The sequence below is a fragment of the Trichomycterus rosablanca genome, chromosome 2, assembly GCF_030014385.1.
Source record: "Trichomycterus rosablanca isolate fTriRos1 chromosome 2, fTriRos1.hap1, whole genome shotgun sequence".
NCBI classification, from domain to species: Eukaryota; Metazoa; Chordata; class Actinopteri; order Siluriformes; family Trichomycteridae; genus Trichomycterus; species Trichomycterus rosablanca.
Window position 1 is genome coordinate 30,105,027 of NC_085989.1, and position 16,932 is coordinate 30,121,958.

Consider the following 16,932-nt stretch of genomic DNA (forward strand, 5'->3'; position numbering starts at 1 on the left):
ACCGGGAAAATAATCTCCAACGTCTGTTCTCCAGCTCTTCTCATAAATAGGGGAGCTGGAGCTAATTAGTGGAAGTGGACCAATGACAAAAAGGGGCATTGGCTCAGGACTGAGCGTGCTCTTGTGGAGGTGGGCGTGGCACACACAGTTCCTCAGAGCACAGAGGCTCAAGTGTGACAGCTTAGAGCAGGGGTGTCAAACTCACGACCCGCAGGCCAGATCCGGCCCGCCACGTCATTTTATGTGACCCGCGAGAGCTTAAACGACTGTACGATTGTTGTGATGGTTCGAGTCGTTACAGAGATGCACTTATAATTTAATTGGACACTTGCGCCTTTAAACGGCAACCGGTGACATCGTAGTCATGGCAACTAACTTTGACCTTCGCTGAGAAGCCATGTGACTTTTACGGCAAAAGAACGCGGGTAGTAATGTAAACAATAATAATAAATATAAATAATTATCTTGCAGTATAATACCAAAGCATCGTCTGTAAGTAGTGGCGTTTATATTCTCAGTTGTTTGTAAATGTTTAGTGAGTATATCACAGCGTTTTAGTTACAAATTTACCGTAATTAAATACAATTGTTACCGTTACTATAGCAATTAGTATCTTTACACAAAATGCTAACTCGTTAGCGCTATTTTACGTTGATTAAATCTCATATTGTACTAGATGTAACACTTGTCTACAGCTGTGTGCTTTTACTGTATTAAGTTCTTTATTGTTTTTATTGTTTGTATTTTTACTTCATTCTGGTGCACACAGTGTATCACACAGCTGGGAAGCAAATTAAACTGACTGTATTCTGAACAGAGCTGTCTGTCTGTCTAGCTGAGCAAGGGGGATAAACTATTAGTGAGGGCAGAACAATTGTCTTAAAATACACTGTAAAAGCCTACATTAACTGCATCTCTCAAAATGCATGCTGATTTTGTGACCTGCAAAGTGACACATACCGCCAGTAGATGATGTTAAGAAATATTTACACATAATCCCAAAATGTACAAGAAGATAAGTAAGAAAATTAAGCAGAAAGAGGAAATGTAATGAAAACAAGTTTGTGCTTCAGGAAGAGAAAACGGTGCGTCTCTTGTGTTATGAGGCCGTGTCTGTGGTAAAGGAGGACAATATAAATGCAGAATTTAGCCTCCAGGAAAAACAACAGACTGCAATCACAGCAGAATACGTTACAATCGTCCCTTTGAGGGCCACAATAATGCTGATGTGGCCCTCGGTGAAAATGAGTTTGACACCCTTGGCTTAGAGTATTCAATTAATGGACTAGAATGTTTAATAATGTAGCTTTGTGGCAATATTCCGCTTTACAGTATACAGACAGCTGACAAAATAGTGAAAACAGGTAACTATATTCATTCATTCAAAAGCTAATAAGAAATAGGGACAGCTTTTAGCCTCAGTCCTTTTTTAAATCCTCTCATACAAGTGCAGAATAGTTTGTGGTGCACTGTTGGAGCATTCTTTAGGTAGAACATTTCATAGAGGTTCATAGAAGTTTATGGAGGAATTTATAGTCTGTGCCCAAGTATGTAATTCCTTTAATTGCAGAAATAATAGACGGCACTTGACTTTATGCTGGCGGTTAAAGAAAAACAGAAGTTTGTTTATAAACACCATTGTTTAAAATGTAAATTAATCCAGTCTTCATGACTGAAGCACATACAATTCGGACACCTACTTACAAGTACCTACTTTACAAGTGTGACAGTTGCTGTATGTAATCAAAAAAATCTAATAATCTGTCTTTTTTAGGATATGTTAATGTCTTTTTTTGTTTTTGTCCTTTAAATGTTTTGAAACATTCAGATGAAATGAAAAATGAAATATTTTACATTAACATTTTACAGTTGCAATCAGAAATAATTAACCCCCACCCTGAAAGGTATTATGGTGACGTGTATAGATTAAAGTCTTAATAAGTAGAGGTACATACAAGCAGGTTTGGTAAGTTGACACAAGTATGAATGAAAAACCTCTAGATCTTTTGACAAATGCCCATGTGCACTATTTTTTAGCCCCCAGTCTCAGTACTTGTGGATCATCCTTTTGCTTTAATAACCTCTAATAAGCATATTGGTAAGTGCTATCAAGCCTTTGACTTCTTTCCTGAGGAATCTTCACCAATTTGTCACATGCTAAAGCTTCCGGCTCATTGATGTTTGATGGCTTTTGTGCTGCAACTGCTTTCTTTAAATTCTTTGGGATGTAAATCTGACTCAGAAGACCACTCGAAGATATGAAGTGCCTTGTATTTCTGTGAACCCATTATGTCAGTCACCTGGTCAAGATTGCCAGTTGCTGCAGTAGAAGAACATCCCTACATCATCACTAGCCCATCTTCATATTTGACCATGTGGATAATATTCTGTTGGTCATAAGAATCTCTTTTTGCTTTTCTTGAGTCAGACAAACCGCTTATCCATAGTGATGTTCTAATAGTTGCCACTGACACATTTGTCCCAGTCTTTATCAGGTCATCCTGTAAGTTTTTTGCAGTAACACAGGGGTTTCTTTGTATGTCCTGGTGAGATTATTAAGGCCTCTGGATCATATTTTGGGCTTTCTCTGACAGCCAGGCAGGTTTGCTGCTGTGGCATAAGTTTGGAACGTCTGGAAAATACTCCCAGTGGGGTCTCTTGGAGTGTTCAAGGTCTTGAAAGTCTTCTTAGCCCTGTTGCCCTCTTGGTGCAGCGCCTCCCTTAGCTTTTGTGGCAGCTCCTTAGTTTTCACTGTGGTTGTGACACAGCTTAAAAATTTGAATGTCTGGGTGATGTTTATTTTACACATCACAACTGAAGCAAGTAAAGTGGGCGTTATTGAGTTCTCAATGGTTTAATCATGTTGTGACCCCATTTTTTTTTTATACAGACAAGCAGTAAGTTTTAAGATCAGCAGTATTATGTAGGAGTTAAATAATTGTAACATGGCAGTATTAACAAAATACTATTCTAAAACAATAAAATCTCAGGCTGACTGAATTGAGGTTAAAATTCTGATTGTTAGTATGCATGTAAACACACTTGTGCGTGTGTATCAGTGTTACTATTATCACTCTGCTGTAATTACATTTTTCCTGTCCTTCATTTTTCTAATGCCTGTTTTTGGGTGCAGCTACGTAATAGTGGGATCCCTTCAGAATGTTTGGACTACAACGCTCCAGATCACAACCCAACAGATGCTCACCTGTCCCTGTTTGGCTGCCATGGACAAGGAGGCAACCAGGTAATTTAAGTATATTTGTTTTTATCTTTAAATGCTCTTTATCTTTATGAAATGCTCCAGATGCGAACTCTAGATTAAATGCCCATGTTTTTAAAATAGCTTATGGCCGTGTAGGTAATGGTAGAACTAAGTAAGCAAGGTGGCAGTCAGGACCTCTTAGTGATTACCTTGTATGCATTTATGTGATATGCTTTCATCTGATTGAGCCGAACAAGCTTTCTGGCTTTATTCAAGCAGTGGTGCTTCTAAATGTAAATGGCTCTAGAGCAAGCCGGGCTAGTTCTAATCCTGGAGACATGGAGTTGTACATTTCCTCTTTTCTCTTTCAAACATCTTATACAAATGTGGAGGGCTGTATTATTAGCTGATGAGATTGATTAGGTGTTTTAAAAAAAACTTAAAACTCTGTAGCGTGATGGATCTTCAAGTCTGGAGTTAATCAACCCAGGTTTAGAACAGGATGAGCCAGTTTCAGTCCTGAAGGGCTGTTTATCGTAGTTGAGTAATTTTCTGGTTGTAAGACAATCATTGTCAAGTTAAAGTTGCAAGTACAACATAAGGCATTCGAATGATTTATGTCAGAACAAAATGGACAGCCTAGGACTTTTGTCAAAGAAAAAATATTTATTTTGCTTACTGAATAAACGATATTCATTAGGTTTTTACTCATTAAGACGTATATACATAAACATAAAGTTATAGTTTTCCATGTTCATGTGAATAATTTACAATGGCATAAAAATGGCATGGTCTTTTTATGGGGCGGCTCGGTGGGTAGCACTGTCGCCTTACAACAAGCAGGTCACGGGTTCGATTCCCAGGTGGAGTTTGATATTAAAAACTTGAAGTGAATCAGTAACTACCTGTCCTGTCATGAATGTAACCGAAGTGTGTAAAACATGACGTCCTAATAAGCAAAAAAATAAATGATCTTTTTATGTACCACTGATAATGCCATGGGTAATATTAAAATCTCTTGTGTAGCTTGCCTTTTTGTAAATGCTAAGCAAATAACCTTATGCACCTCTGCATTTTGGGATTCCTGAAGTGCATCAGATAGGATACACTATGCTTCCGGATTTCGAAAATATTCCTGAATAGTGTCCAGAAAGTGAATAGTGCATAGTTTTGAACATGGAATTGAATTTAGAAACGTTGCTTTTAAGGGTTGGACCGATTTATGACCTGGGAAAAAGCAAACTGTTCTTAATAAAACAGCCTCTTTGACGTTAGAGCCACACCTTACTCTTGAACTTTGTTCTGTAAGAGTGTACCAGTAAGTTTTGACTGAGTCAGTGCTTACTTGCTTACTAATTATTAATTTTATCTCCATCTGATAAGTTTTTGGCTATTTAGACTGTCCCACTTTTAACAGATGTTTTGAAAAAATACCGCCCTTTTAAACAATGTTTCTTTTATCTCTATGCGGTTCTCTTTGTCAGTACTTTGAGTACACATCACATAAGGAGATCCGCTTTAACTCAGTGACTGAGCTGTGTGCGGTGACTGAAAACAGCCAGAACCACATAGGGATGAAGCACTGTCCTGCAGATGGAAAGCAGGTTCCTCAAAGCATGGTTTGGGTGTTCAGAGATGTGAGTATGCCTACAAACTTCATCCACATACAATTTTAATAGCATTTTTTCTGTCACTCAAACCTAATAAACACTACACAACTTTAAAAATCTTAGAATCACCATACCCATCACCCTACACTCTGGTTACGGGGGCATGGAAAGCAAGAATAATCTGATTTCCTAGCAAATAATAAAGATTAAGAAAAATCAGGAACATAACCTGCATTATCACAAATAACTTAGTTTTAAAAATGGTTTCATTGTGTCACCAAAGATAACAAAAACGAATTATTTAAATTGAAATGTTTTCTAATGTTGTTGGTTCTTGGTTTCTAGGTTTCTTGTTTCTAGAAGTCTTATGTAAATGGAAATCATTTTTTACATTTTCCAATGATAAATTCAAAATAAAAAGACATTTTTAAAGGACTTTGGTTATAATTAAGCCTGAAATTTTTGGCTGTAAAAGCTATCACAATAGTATCACAAGGGCTGTGGTTTTCAGCAAAATTTGTTGTACCTTGAAAATTAAGGTCAACATTCAGCTGCACTGCACACTTTGAAGTTTTCTTTACCAGTAGAAGCTTGGATAATTTGCTGATGTGCCATGCAGTGACACTGTATATCAGATGTTCTCAACCTGTGGCCAGTGACACACTGAAGAAGTACAGCATTCACTTCTGTAAAATTTTATCAAAAATAATAATTGCACTTGTGTGGTGCAGCAGTAAATATGAAATCTGAGTATGGCTGGGATCCAGAGTTCGATTTTCAAACAGTGCTATTGGCCAGTTGGGCATCTACATACAGACTTTTTTTTTTTGATCGTTCAGTCACATAAATGGAACAGTTGCAAAAATCAGCTGTTTTGCAAATGATAAAACCGTATGTGATGCCTTTGTGACAACAGGACAATGACAAACAGGAAAATTACAGTTTGCCAAAAATCTTAAGGTGTGGGCATACTCAAATCTATACCCATGGTGCTGGAAGCAAGGAGAATTTGAAACTGTCTAAGGATGTGAGCTTTCGAAATGGGAATATAAATTCAGTAAACACAAGCCAACCTGGTTTTTTATTCATATGCTGTGTCTTCTTTCTTTCCAGGATGGAAGTATATATCACCCTCTTACTGACAGGTGCATAACCTCTTACCGCACAGCAGAGGGGCGGACTGATGTTCAAATGCGCACCTGTTCCACCCAAGACAAAAACCAGCTATGGAAGTTCGAATGATGGAAGTGTTATTTCACCTCAGTCTTAATCCAAGTGCAATTACCATGAAGACAGCTGTTCAGTCATAGGAAAATAACTGTACATACTGACGGCATTACCATTCAGTAACCTGGTTCAGCCACTATGTGACGTTTTATTTAATTTTGCACTCTTGAGTTTTATGGCCAGTTGGTCAGAATCCCCTGAGGGATTAGGACACTCTTTAGAAAATCAATGTGATATGGAGTTGCTCAGTGAATTCCATTGGCAGAAAAGTGCCAATGCTCTGTGAAAGTGAAAACCTAGTTTTCAAAATGGCCAGACATGACTCAGTGCCTTGACAGTTCAGTGCCTTTGAAAACCAAAGGTATTTAATACTTGTGCTATTGTTTCTTTTGTGATATTGAAAAACTATATATAACAGTACTGTGGTACTATTTCTTACAGTAGCAACATGGAATGATATTTTTGTGTAGTATCTGCATTGATGTTTAAATTGCACTACATGACAACTTCAACTTGTTAAAATACATAGCTATTTTATTTATGAAGGTTTTATAAAGTGAAAACATATTTTAGGAAGTAATAAGAACAAGTGTGTTTTACTGTGTTGTTAACCATGAAATCTGTTGAACATTTGTGGCAGTACAATGGCCTGGAGAATTTTTCCATTGTGATGTGGGTTTATGTTCTTGTAGACTCCACAAACCTGTTCTGCACAAAACACTGTGACACTGTGCTATACATTAAATATTTACTGAGCAATCATTTAAACCGACGACATAGATCACAGTTTTAACATCGACTTTAAAAATCATACTTGAAGGTTAATAATGTAGGGAAAGACTGGAAACTGGATGGTTATCAAACATTATTGCAAGGTATTTATTTGTGCAGCTGAGGGGAGGACTGAGCTGTGAATCATGGGGATTGTAGTTTATTACAGTATAGGGGAAATGAAAAGGATAAAATGCCCCTGGCATATAATGGGAATTGCTGCATATTTTTAAGATTATCAGGTAGAATAAATTCTTACAACAATATTACAAAAATAGACACAGCTTCTGATTTTTGTAATTAAAAGTTTTATGATGCTGAAAAAATATAAGATTTTTAAATTGCTTGTTTAGTTTTGAATAGAATTTTAACAGGGTTATGTCAACCTAAAGTGCCTTTATTACAGTGCCACATGTTTTGCTATTGTTAAAGTGTCTTTTTCATACTGTATATGAAACTAAACAGTCACATTAATGATGTAAATGATTTTTAATATTTTTTTTATTTTATTGTATCCAAAGGAACACTTGTTAACTGTTGAGTAATCTTTAAAGTCTTCCAGCTGTTAAAATATTATATTGTTTAATTTACGCTTGTAGTGTTAGAAATTCTAGGAACTAAATAACAGGACCACTTTGATTTGATTCTTGATTCTGTTCCTTACTAGTCTTGCATTGCCCGACTTCATTTCTAATAAGAAGTCTGGAATAAATTTAAGCTTGAAAGTGAAGGAGAACAAAACCTAACTTGGGTGGGAATGGACCCAAATTGGAATTTTCTAAGTCTCACTAGCCTCCTCAAATGGATTGAATTGCGTTTTATACCACATACTGCTGTACTAAATATAAGGTCTAATTAGTGCACTACTAATGGTGTTAATACAACCTTTCTAGCAGAAAGGAAGCTGTTTGGAACACAGGAAATTAAAGGCCTGTCATTATGTCTGCCTCATGATAATGATGAAGTGTAAAGTCATGACTTTTACGCAAGTCTGGAGTGCATATTTAATGAATATGTAATCATTCATGGATTATTAATATGAAATTGATATTTAACTGGTTAATTAAAGCAGAATGTGCTGTATCACATGTAAAAACTTTGAACAGGTGGTTAAAGGTGATATCAGGGTGCCAAAGGTAAGGGTGCTATGTGTTTGCTGAATATTAATCTGATGATGGGGTCTGAGTAATTATATGCTAATTAATGTTCATTAAAATATAAACACTAGGATTTACATCTACAAGAAAGGATGCAAATAGTAGTGCTAAAAACACCTCAGAGAGAACTGAAATGAATTAGTCTACTTTTGAAACGTCCATTTTGAAGATTATGTTAGTGTATTACATTTTAAAGCTGTTGTTTTTATGTTATGGATTAAACTACTCTGGTGTTGAAGAGGGGCACACAAGTTAAGAAAGTCGGTGGGTCGAACTGGCCGGTGGGTAGAACTGGCCTTATTAATTTCCAGATGTAATTTTGTAAGAGATCACAGCTGGCTCTGATTTTTTTTGCTCTATATTTTGGCTGTTAAATAAGTTCTAAAGATGTGTTGTTTTATAATGAAACATGGTTTAAATGGTAAATGGTTAAATTTTTATGGGATGGTGTGAATGGGTATTTAAAACTACTGATCAAGCACAAAGTTTGATAATTTCATTCTGTGTAGTTATTGTTTTATTGCGAGTACCCTTCAACTTATTAAACCAGTTCAAATGTGTCAAAGACAAATGTGTTTTTCCTCCTTCTTTGCTCTGTGGCACTGCCATCTAGTGGTCAATGTTCAACTATTTACATGTACAGTATTTGCGTTTCACATTGAATCAGTTATAATGTTACATTTTGGATATGGTGGAAAGGGTACCATTGTTTATTTACACTCCTAGTTCATCTTCTGTATATTTTGGGGAGGTGGGAGCAAACCAGAGCACACAGGGAGATCGTGAAGGTCATCACAGGCAGTGACTGAGGGTAAGAACCTAACCCAAGTCCTTTGGATCTGTGTTGCTCTGCGGCTCCAGTTCTACCAGCTGTGCCACCTAGAGCAATATGCACCTGTCTGGACATTAACACATTTTCCTGCAAGCACAGTAAAAAGTAGAGTGCAGATTTGTTGGTATAACAAAATGGACAAGTTTTAAGACTATGTTTTGTTGAATAAAACTCTTTGTTAGTGTGATGCTCTAGGTCTAGGGCTTATCTTCAGATAATAATTGCTAACAGGTCATGGCCAGTCTTGTACAGTTCCCTACACTTGATTACTTTTCTAAAGTTTTCTAAATGTAATGAAAGACTCAATGGTAGCTGTATAGAACTGTATAGATCCTTCCTGAAATGTTTAACATGACAATGCCAAAGAATTTTAATAACTGAACTATTTTAATACTTGGAGCAGTTAAGGAACAAAGAGATTGTTGCTTTCTTAAACTGATAAACATCTGAATTTTTAAGTGTTCATGTACAGCAGGTTATTGTGACTGCATCAAGTTCCCGGCTCTTCCATTTGATATGCATTTAAAGCCTTATTATTGTCTAATACTAGGCCTGTAAGGGAGGTGTCATTATAAAACTTGAGAAACTTGACAGACAAGTCTTTAAAGGTGCAGCCATTTGTGTAAAGGTAAAAGAACATACATAACTTAGGTGTGTTGTTTTAATTAGCATTTGAAATACCATTGATATTTACACCAACGAGGCATAACATTATGACTGAATAAGGTGAAGTGAATAACACTGATTATCTCTTCATCATGGCACCTGTTAGTGGGTGGGATATATTAGGCAGCAAGTGAACATTTTATCCTCAAAGTTTATGTTAGAAGCAGGAAAAATGGGCAAGCGTAAGGATTTGAGTGAGTTTGACAAGGGCCAAATTGTGATGGCTAGACAGGTCAGAGCATCTCCAAAACTGCAGCTCCTGTGGGGTGTTCCCGGTCTGCAGTGGTCAGTATCTATCAAAAGTGGTCCAAGGCAGGAACAGTGGTAAACCGGCGACAAGATCATGGACTGCCAAGGCTCACTGATGCACGTGGGGAGCGAAGGCTGGCTCGTGTGGTCTGATCCAACAGACGAGCTACTGTAGTTTAATTTAATTTAATTTAATGCTGGTTTTGATAGAAAGGTGTTAGAATACACAGTGCATCGCAGTTGCAGGGCTGTTTTGGCAGCAAAAGGGGAACCAACACAATATTAGGAAGGTGGTCATAATGTTATGCCTCATCGGTGTATCTGTAATAAAGGTTTGTAGATTGTTCTTTGATTGGCCTTTTTTTCCATAAACTTTGATTTATTTTTAAGCTTGACAATGCAGTGGGGTCAAAAAGTATTTAGTCAGCCACTGATTGTGCAGGTTCTCCTACTTAGAAAGATGAGCGAGGTCTGTAATTTTCATCATAGGTACACTTCAACTATGAGAGACAAAATGAGAAAAAAAAATCCAGGAAATCACATTGTAGGATTTTTAAAGAATTTATTCGTAAATTACGGTGGAAAATAAGTATTTGGTCAATAACAAACAAGCAAGATCTCTGGCTCTCACAGACCTGTAACTTCTTCTTTAAGAAGCTCTTCTGTCCTCCACTCGTTACCTGTATTAATGGCACCTGTTTGACCTTGTTATCTGTATAAAAGACACCTGTCCACAGCCTCAAACAGTCAGATTCCAAACTCAACCATGGCCAAGACCAAAGAGCTGTCGAAGGACACCAGGAAGAAAATTGTAGACCTGCACCAGGCTGGGAAGAGTAAATCTACAATAGGCAAGCAGGTTGGTGTGAATAAATCAACTGTGGGAACAATTGTAAGAAAATGGAAGACATACAAGACCATTGATAATCTCCCTTGGGGTCAAGATCTCATCCCGTGGGGTCAAAATGATCATGAGAACGGTGAGCAAAAATCCCAGAACTACACGGAGGGACCTGATGAATGACCTGCAGAGAGCTGGGACCAAAGTAACAAAGGCTACCATCAGTAACACACTACGCCGAGAGGGACTCAAATCCTGCAGTGCCAGGCGTGTCCCCCTGCTTAAGCCAGTACATGTCCAGGCCCATCTGAAGTTTGCCAGAGAGCATATGGATGATCCAGAAGAGGATTGGGAGAATATCATGTGGTCAGATGAAAACAAAATGGAACTTTTTGGTAAAAACTCAACTCGTCGTGTTTGGAGGAAGAAGAATGCTGAGTTGCATCCCAAGAACACCATACCTACTGTGAAGCATGGGGGTGGAAACATCATGCTTTGGGGCTGTTTTTCTGCAAAGGGGACAGGACGACTGATCCGTGTTAAGGGAAGAATGAACGGGGCGTATCGTGAGATTTTAAGCCAAAGCCTCCTTCCATCAGTGAGAGCATTGAAGATGGAACGTGGCTGGGTCTTCCAGCATGACAATGATCCCAAACACACCGCTCGGGCAACGAAGGAGTGGCTCCGTAAAAAGCATTTCAAGGTCCTGGAGTGGCCTAGCCAGTCTCCAGACCTCAACCCCATAGAAAATTTGTGGAGTCCGTGTTGCCCAGCGACAGCCCCAAAACATCACTGCTCTAGAGGAGATCTGCATGGAGGAATGGGCCAAAATACCAGCTACAGTGTGTGCAAACCTGGTGAAGACTTACAGGAAACGTTTGACCTCTGTCATTGCCAACAAAGGTTATGTTACAAAGTATTGAGTTGAACTTTTGTTATTGACCAAATACTTATTTTCCACCATAATTTACAAATAAATTCTTTAAAAATCCTACAATGTGATTTCCTGGATTTTTTTTTCTCATTTTGTCTCTCATAGTTGAAGTGTACCTATGATGAAAATTACAGACCTCTCTCATCTTTCTAAGTAGGAGAACTTGCACAATCAGTAACCGACTAAATACTTTTTGGCCCCACTGTGTATACATTATCAACCCCCATAAAGTTTGTCATGTCTGCGTCATGGTCGGGTGAGAGTACGCTGGCGTCCCTTTGTTGACTGCCGCTTCTCCCCATGTCTGAACTGTGTTTGTTGTGTTGTCTTTGTCTATAGTGTTTATGTTTTAATTTTAAGTTTTTGTTTTGGATTTGGCGTGTTTGTTGCTGCCATGCGGCTGTTCTACTCTGCTGAACCTGGCTGTTAGCACCGCTGCTATCGTGCTCTGCTGAACCTGGCTGTTAGCACTGAGGCTATTCTACTCTGCCGATCCTGGTTGTTAGCACCGCTGCTGTCGTGCTCTGCTGATCCTGGCTGTTAGCACCGCGGCTATTCTACTATGCTGATCCTGGCTGTTAGCACCGTGGCTATTCTACTCTACTCGGCTGTATCGGGCTGTTAGCACCGCTGCTATCGTGCTCTGCTGATCCTGGCTGTTAGCACCGCGACTATTCTACTCTCCTGAACCGGGCTGTTAGCTCCGTGGCTATCATGTTCTGCACAAATATTGTTGTTGTCATTTATCTGTTCTTTGTATTATTAATTGTTAAGCGGCCTTGGGTTTTGTGAAAGGCGCTATATAAGTGTAACTTATTATTATTATTATTATAAAGTAAAAAACTGCATGAGGGAACAGTCCAACAGTTTAAGAGCAACAAAAATTCCCAATGCAAGTACAAGTCACTTAGGGATATGTTTACCATGTACAGTCCATAATATTATTAAATGATTCATAGAATCTCTGTGCATTAAGGGCAAGGCCAAAAACCAATATTAAACTCCTGTGAATTTCAATACCTGCAGAACTTAACCATCTGTCAGACAGTCTGAGTGATTTTAGAAGGTGATTTAATGACAGAAACTGCCAGATTTAGAGTTAATTAATGCATCTCTGACAGTATTTAAGCGCCTACTTTTTTTGCCAGTGTATGTTTGGCAATTTCCAAAACACTAAAGGTACCACAAGCAACCGTACAAATAATTCTATTAAAATGTAAAAAATCTGGAACACAAACACTACACAAAGGAGGCACAAATTTTTGTCCAAAAGTTCAAATTAACTCAAAGGCAATCACACAAGAACTGGTCAGAGAGCTTGAGGCATCAGGTACCAAAGAGTCTACATCCACTATTAAGACATTGCCATTTTTAGATAAACCAAATATTAAACTGTTTGGCCATAATGATCAGCTATATGCAGGAAAAATGGTAACACCCTCCAAACCATTAATCATGGGGTTGGCAGTATCATGTTGTGGGGCTGTTTTAGTAGGAAAATGTCTGGTGCACTTAAAAAAAACCCAGCATAATAAGGAATGATAGTTATTTAGAAATACTGAAGCATCACCCTTAGCATCAGCCAGAAGTAAGGGTCCTCCAGCAGGACAATGATCCCAGCAGTCCTCCAATATTGTGATGGAATGGCTTAAGGACAACTAGCAGATTGTATTGAAATAGCCAATAAAAAGTCTTTACCTGAATTCCATAGAAAATGTGTGGGCTGTACTGAAAAGGCATGTTCAAGCAAGGCTGTTCAAGTACAAAAGCTTGTGTAAATTTGTAGTAAATATGTGCACTCGGAGTATACTAAATAATAAAAACTGTTAAATATGTGGTACTCCATACATATTATAAAATTAAATATATTGTGGTTCTGTAATGAGAAATGACAGTACATTATATTTGGATTTTTCTGTGGCTGTGGTTAACCTTTGTCACGTGACTTTTTGTATTAGTTGCCAACTTGCACGACTCATTCCCGGATGCTGCCTAAAAATACTTGATTTCATTAGTTCTACTGTCTACATAAACAGTTTTTTATGCAAGTGGCAGTTAAGAATCCGGATAAAGATCTGCATGAAGTGTAACTCGCATGTGTTAATAAAGTAAATTGAGTGGCTTTTTGTGCACGCACTAGTGATACGCATCCTGGATCTTAGCGGGTAGCACTGTCGCCTTACAGCAAGAAAGTCCTGGGTTTGATTCCCAGGTGGAGCAGTATGGGTCCTTTTTGTATGGAGTATGCATGTTCTCCCCGTGTTTGTGTGGGTTTCCTCTGGGAACTCTGGTTTCCTCCCACAGTCATGCAAGTGAGCTGAATTGGAGATACAAAATTGTCCATGACTGTGTTTGCCATTAAATTTGTGAACTGATGAATCTTGTGTAATGAGTAACTACCTGTTCTGTCATGAATGTAACCAAATTGTAAAACATGACGTTAAAATCCTAATAGGGCGGCACGGTGGCTAAGTGGGTAGCACTGTCGCCTCACACCAAGAGGGTCCTGGGTTCGATCTCCAGATGGGGCGGTCCGGGTCCTCTCTGTGTTGAGTTTGCATGTTCTGCCTGTGTCTGCATGGGTTTACTCCAAGAGCTCTGGTTTCCTCCCACATTCCAAAGACATGCAGTCAGGTTAATTGGAGATACAAAAATGTCTGTGACTGTGTTTGACATTAAACTTGTGAACTGATTAATCTTGTGTTACGAGTAACTACCGTTTCTGTCATGAATGTAACCAAAGTGTGTAAAACACGATATTAAAATCCTTATAAATAAATAAATAAACAAATAAATATTGGGTCATTTCAATTGATTCAGTGCACCAAGAGCCGACTCTGTTACAAACAGCGTTTTTCCCCATCCAGACATGATAAAGCCTTTGCTTTTTAAATTTATGTTAATCTATTAGTAACCTCTTCATCCAATAAAGTTACAAAATGTGCAGTTGTCCATACATAGGTAATTCACTCACTCACTTTCTTAACCGCTTATCCAATTAGGGTTGCGTCCAGCTTTTCAATGGGCACAATGCACACAGTAACACCCTGGATGGGGCACCAGTCACACACACACACATTCACCTATAGGGCAATTCAGTGTCTCCAATTAACCTGACTGCATGTTTTTGGACTGTGGGAGCTCCCAGAGGAAACCCACGCAGACACAGGGAGAACATGCAAACTCTGCACAGAAAGGACCCGGACTTCCCCACCTGGGGATCGAACCCAGGACCTTCTTGCTGTGAGGCGACAGTGCTACCCACCAAGCCACTGTGCTGCCCCAAAGGTAATTTATCACAATCAGGGTGGCTTTTTAATCTGTCTTTCAGATAAATTTTATTTTCCACACCATGTAGCCTCTAAATATTTTCCATTTACACAAATAGCAATAATAGTTTAATTGCAACATTAACATTAGTCCAAAACAGACATGAGAAACAGACTCAGAAAATCAAATTCATATAAAAAGGAAATCAGCTCCCAGCATTCACCTGCAAATGCTGAAAGGTAATGTGTCCTTGATTACGACATAAGTGTCCTTGAATGTGTCCTTGATATAAAAATATAAGGTGTTTGAAAAAATATATAGTGCCTCCCAGTGGCTGATGCCTTGCAGGCCTAAAAGGCTATTGTAGTGTCCATAGTTGAAGATGTATTTTAAGTTCTGTGGTGATTGGCCTATTCTTTGGCAGTTAAATACTTCCTGCCATCTGATTTGTCAGTGGTGACCATTTTTACAGATATAATATAAAGAGCATAGAACCTGAAAAGTATATGACAGAAGCACTATGGCAAATTTCATGTTAATCGTACAATCTTTGCATAAAATTATCTTGCATGGTACAGCACCAACTAGCACTGAAATTACACCATATTTGTGTATGTGGGGTGAAATCCAGAGACTAGTCTGCGCTTAAAATGTGTGATTTCGCATATTACACAAATTTGCTCAAAATCTGGACACAGGAAATATCGCTAACTTATCAGTTCCACTTAGCATATGGAAGCACTTTAAAGTTCTACAATTATTGACTGTAGTCCATCTATTTCTCTACTTTTTTTAAGCCTGCTTTCACCCTGTACTTTAATGGTCAGGACCCCCACAGGACCACCACAGAGTAGGTATTATTTAGGTGTTGGATCATTCTCAGCACTGCAGTGACAATGACATGGTGGTGGTGTGTTAGTGTGTGTTGTGCTGGTATGAGTGGATCAGACACAGCAGCGCTGCTGGAGTTTTAAAATACCGTGTCCACTCACTGTCCACTCTATTAGACACTCCTACCTAGTTGGTCCACCTTGTAGATGTAAAGTCAGAGACGATCGCTCATCTATTGCTGCTGTTTGAGCTGGTCATCTTCTAGACCTTCATCAGTGGCCACAGGACGCTGCCCACAGGGCGCTGTTGGCTGGATATATTTGTGGTTGGTGGACTATTCTCAGTCCAGCAGTGACAGTGATGTGTTTTAAATCGTATCCACTCATACCAGCACAATACACACTAACAGTCACTGCAGTGCTGAGAATGATCCACCACCCAAATAATACCTACTCTGTAGTGGTCCCGTGTGGGTCCTGACTATTGAAGCACAGTATGAAGTGTGCAGAGAAACAGATGGACTACAGTCAGTAATTGTAGAACTACAAAGTGCTTCTACATGGTAAGTGGAGCTGATAAAATGGACAGTGAGTGTAGGAACAATGAGGTGGTTTTAACGTTATGGCTGATCAGTGTACATATTGCATCACAAATAGTAAAAAACACATTGAAGATGTTATTGATTAATATTCAAATGAAATAAAACTTCCAGCGTGAACTTTTCCACTCAGGTTTATTAATAAGTGCAGTTTAGTTCTAAATCTTGCCTTTGTACCAGTAATTTTAGGATTAAAGCTTAATACGTTGGTCGTGAGTTCATCATTTGTTGTTATTGTCCTGCACAACGAGCCTTTCAGACTTCTCACTAGAGATTTTGAATCACCTTCGTCGTGAGTCGGCTCAGATAAAGAGCAAATTAGTTCGTGGACGACGCTGTTTTGAGAAAACTTGTTTAATTTGAATAACTAACTCCTAATTACATGCCAGGCACAGATAAGAAGCCGGAGAAAAGATTTACTTGGAGTTACTCGGTACGTTTGTTTGAGGGAAGGGAACTGAATGGCTGCTCCTCCCTTCTTTCTGTGCAGTCTAACTTCCTGCATAGCAAAACTGAACCCGTGTACTGTTCTTTACAGTATTACCGAGCTTTTTTTGGAATAGTTCGCTTTTCTTAGCACAAAGATATTTAGAAATACACTGGATTTATACACAGGATTTCGCTATAGGACTTGATGTGCGATGCGACTTGACCTGGATACTTTCCCTTCACTGGCAGTCTAATCTGGGTAGCAGCACCTAAGCGTGTCAATTCTTCCTGTACCAACAACTCTGATCACACTGG

The 16,932-nt window shown here is 38.6% G+C and overlaps 1 protein-coding gene across 1 annotated transcript in view; it reads left to right on the top strand.

Annotated features, from left to right (window-relative positions):
* poc1bl (POC1 centriolar protein homolog B (Chlamydomonas), like) overlaps positions 1 to 6,537 on the top strand; it is a 31,017-nt gene extending 24,480 nt beyond the window's left edge. The window contains exons 9-11 of the mRNA XM_062990700.1: positions 3,134 to 3,244; positions 4,687 to 4,839; positions 5,926 to 6,537. Coding sequence (XP_062846770.1) covers positions 3,134 to 3,244; positions 4,687 to 4,839; positions 5,926 to 6,054 — 393 coding nt within the window. The 3' untranslated portion in view covers positions 6,055 to 6,537. The remainder of the gene's footprint in view (positions 1 to 3,133; positions 3,245 to 4,686; positions 4,840 to 5,925) is intronic.
* The last annotated feature ends 10,395 nt before the right edge of the window (positions 6,538 to 16,932 follow it).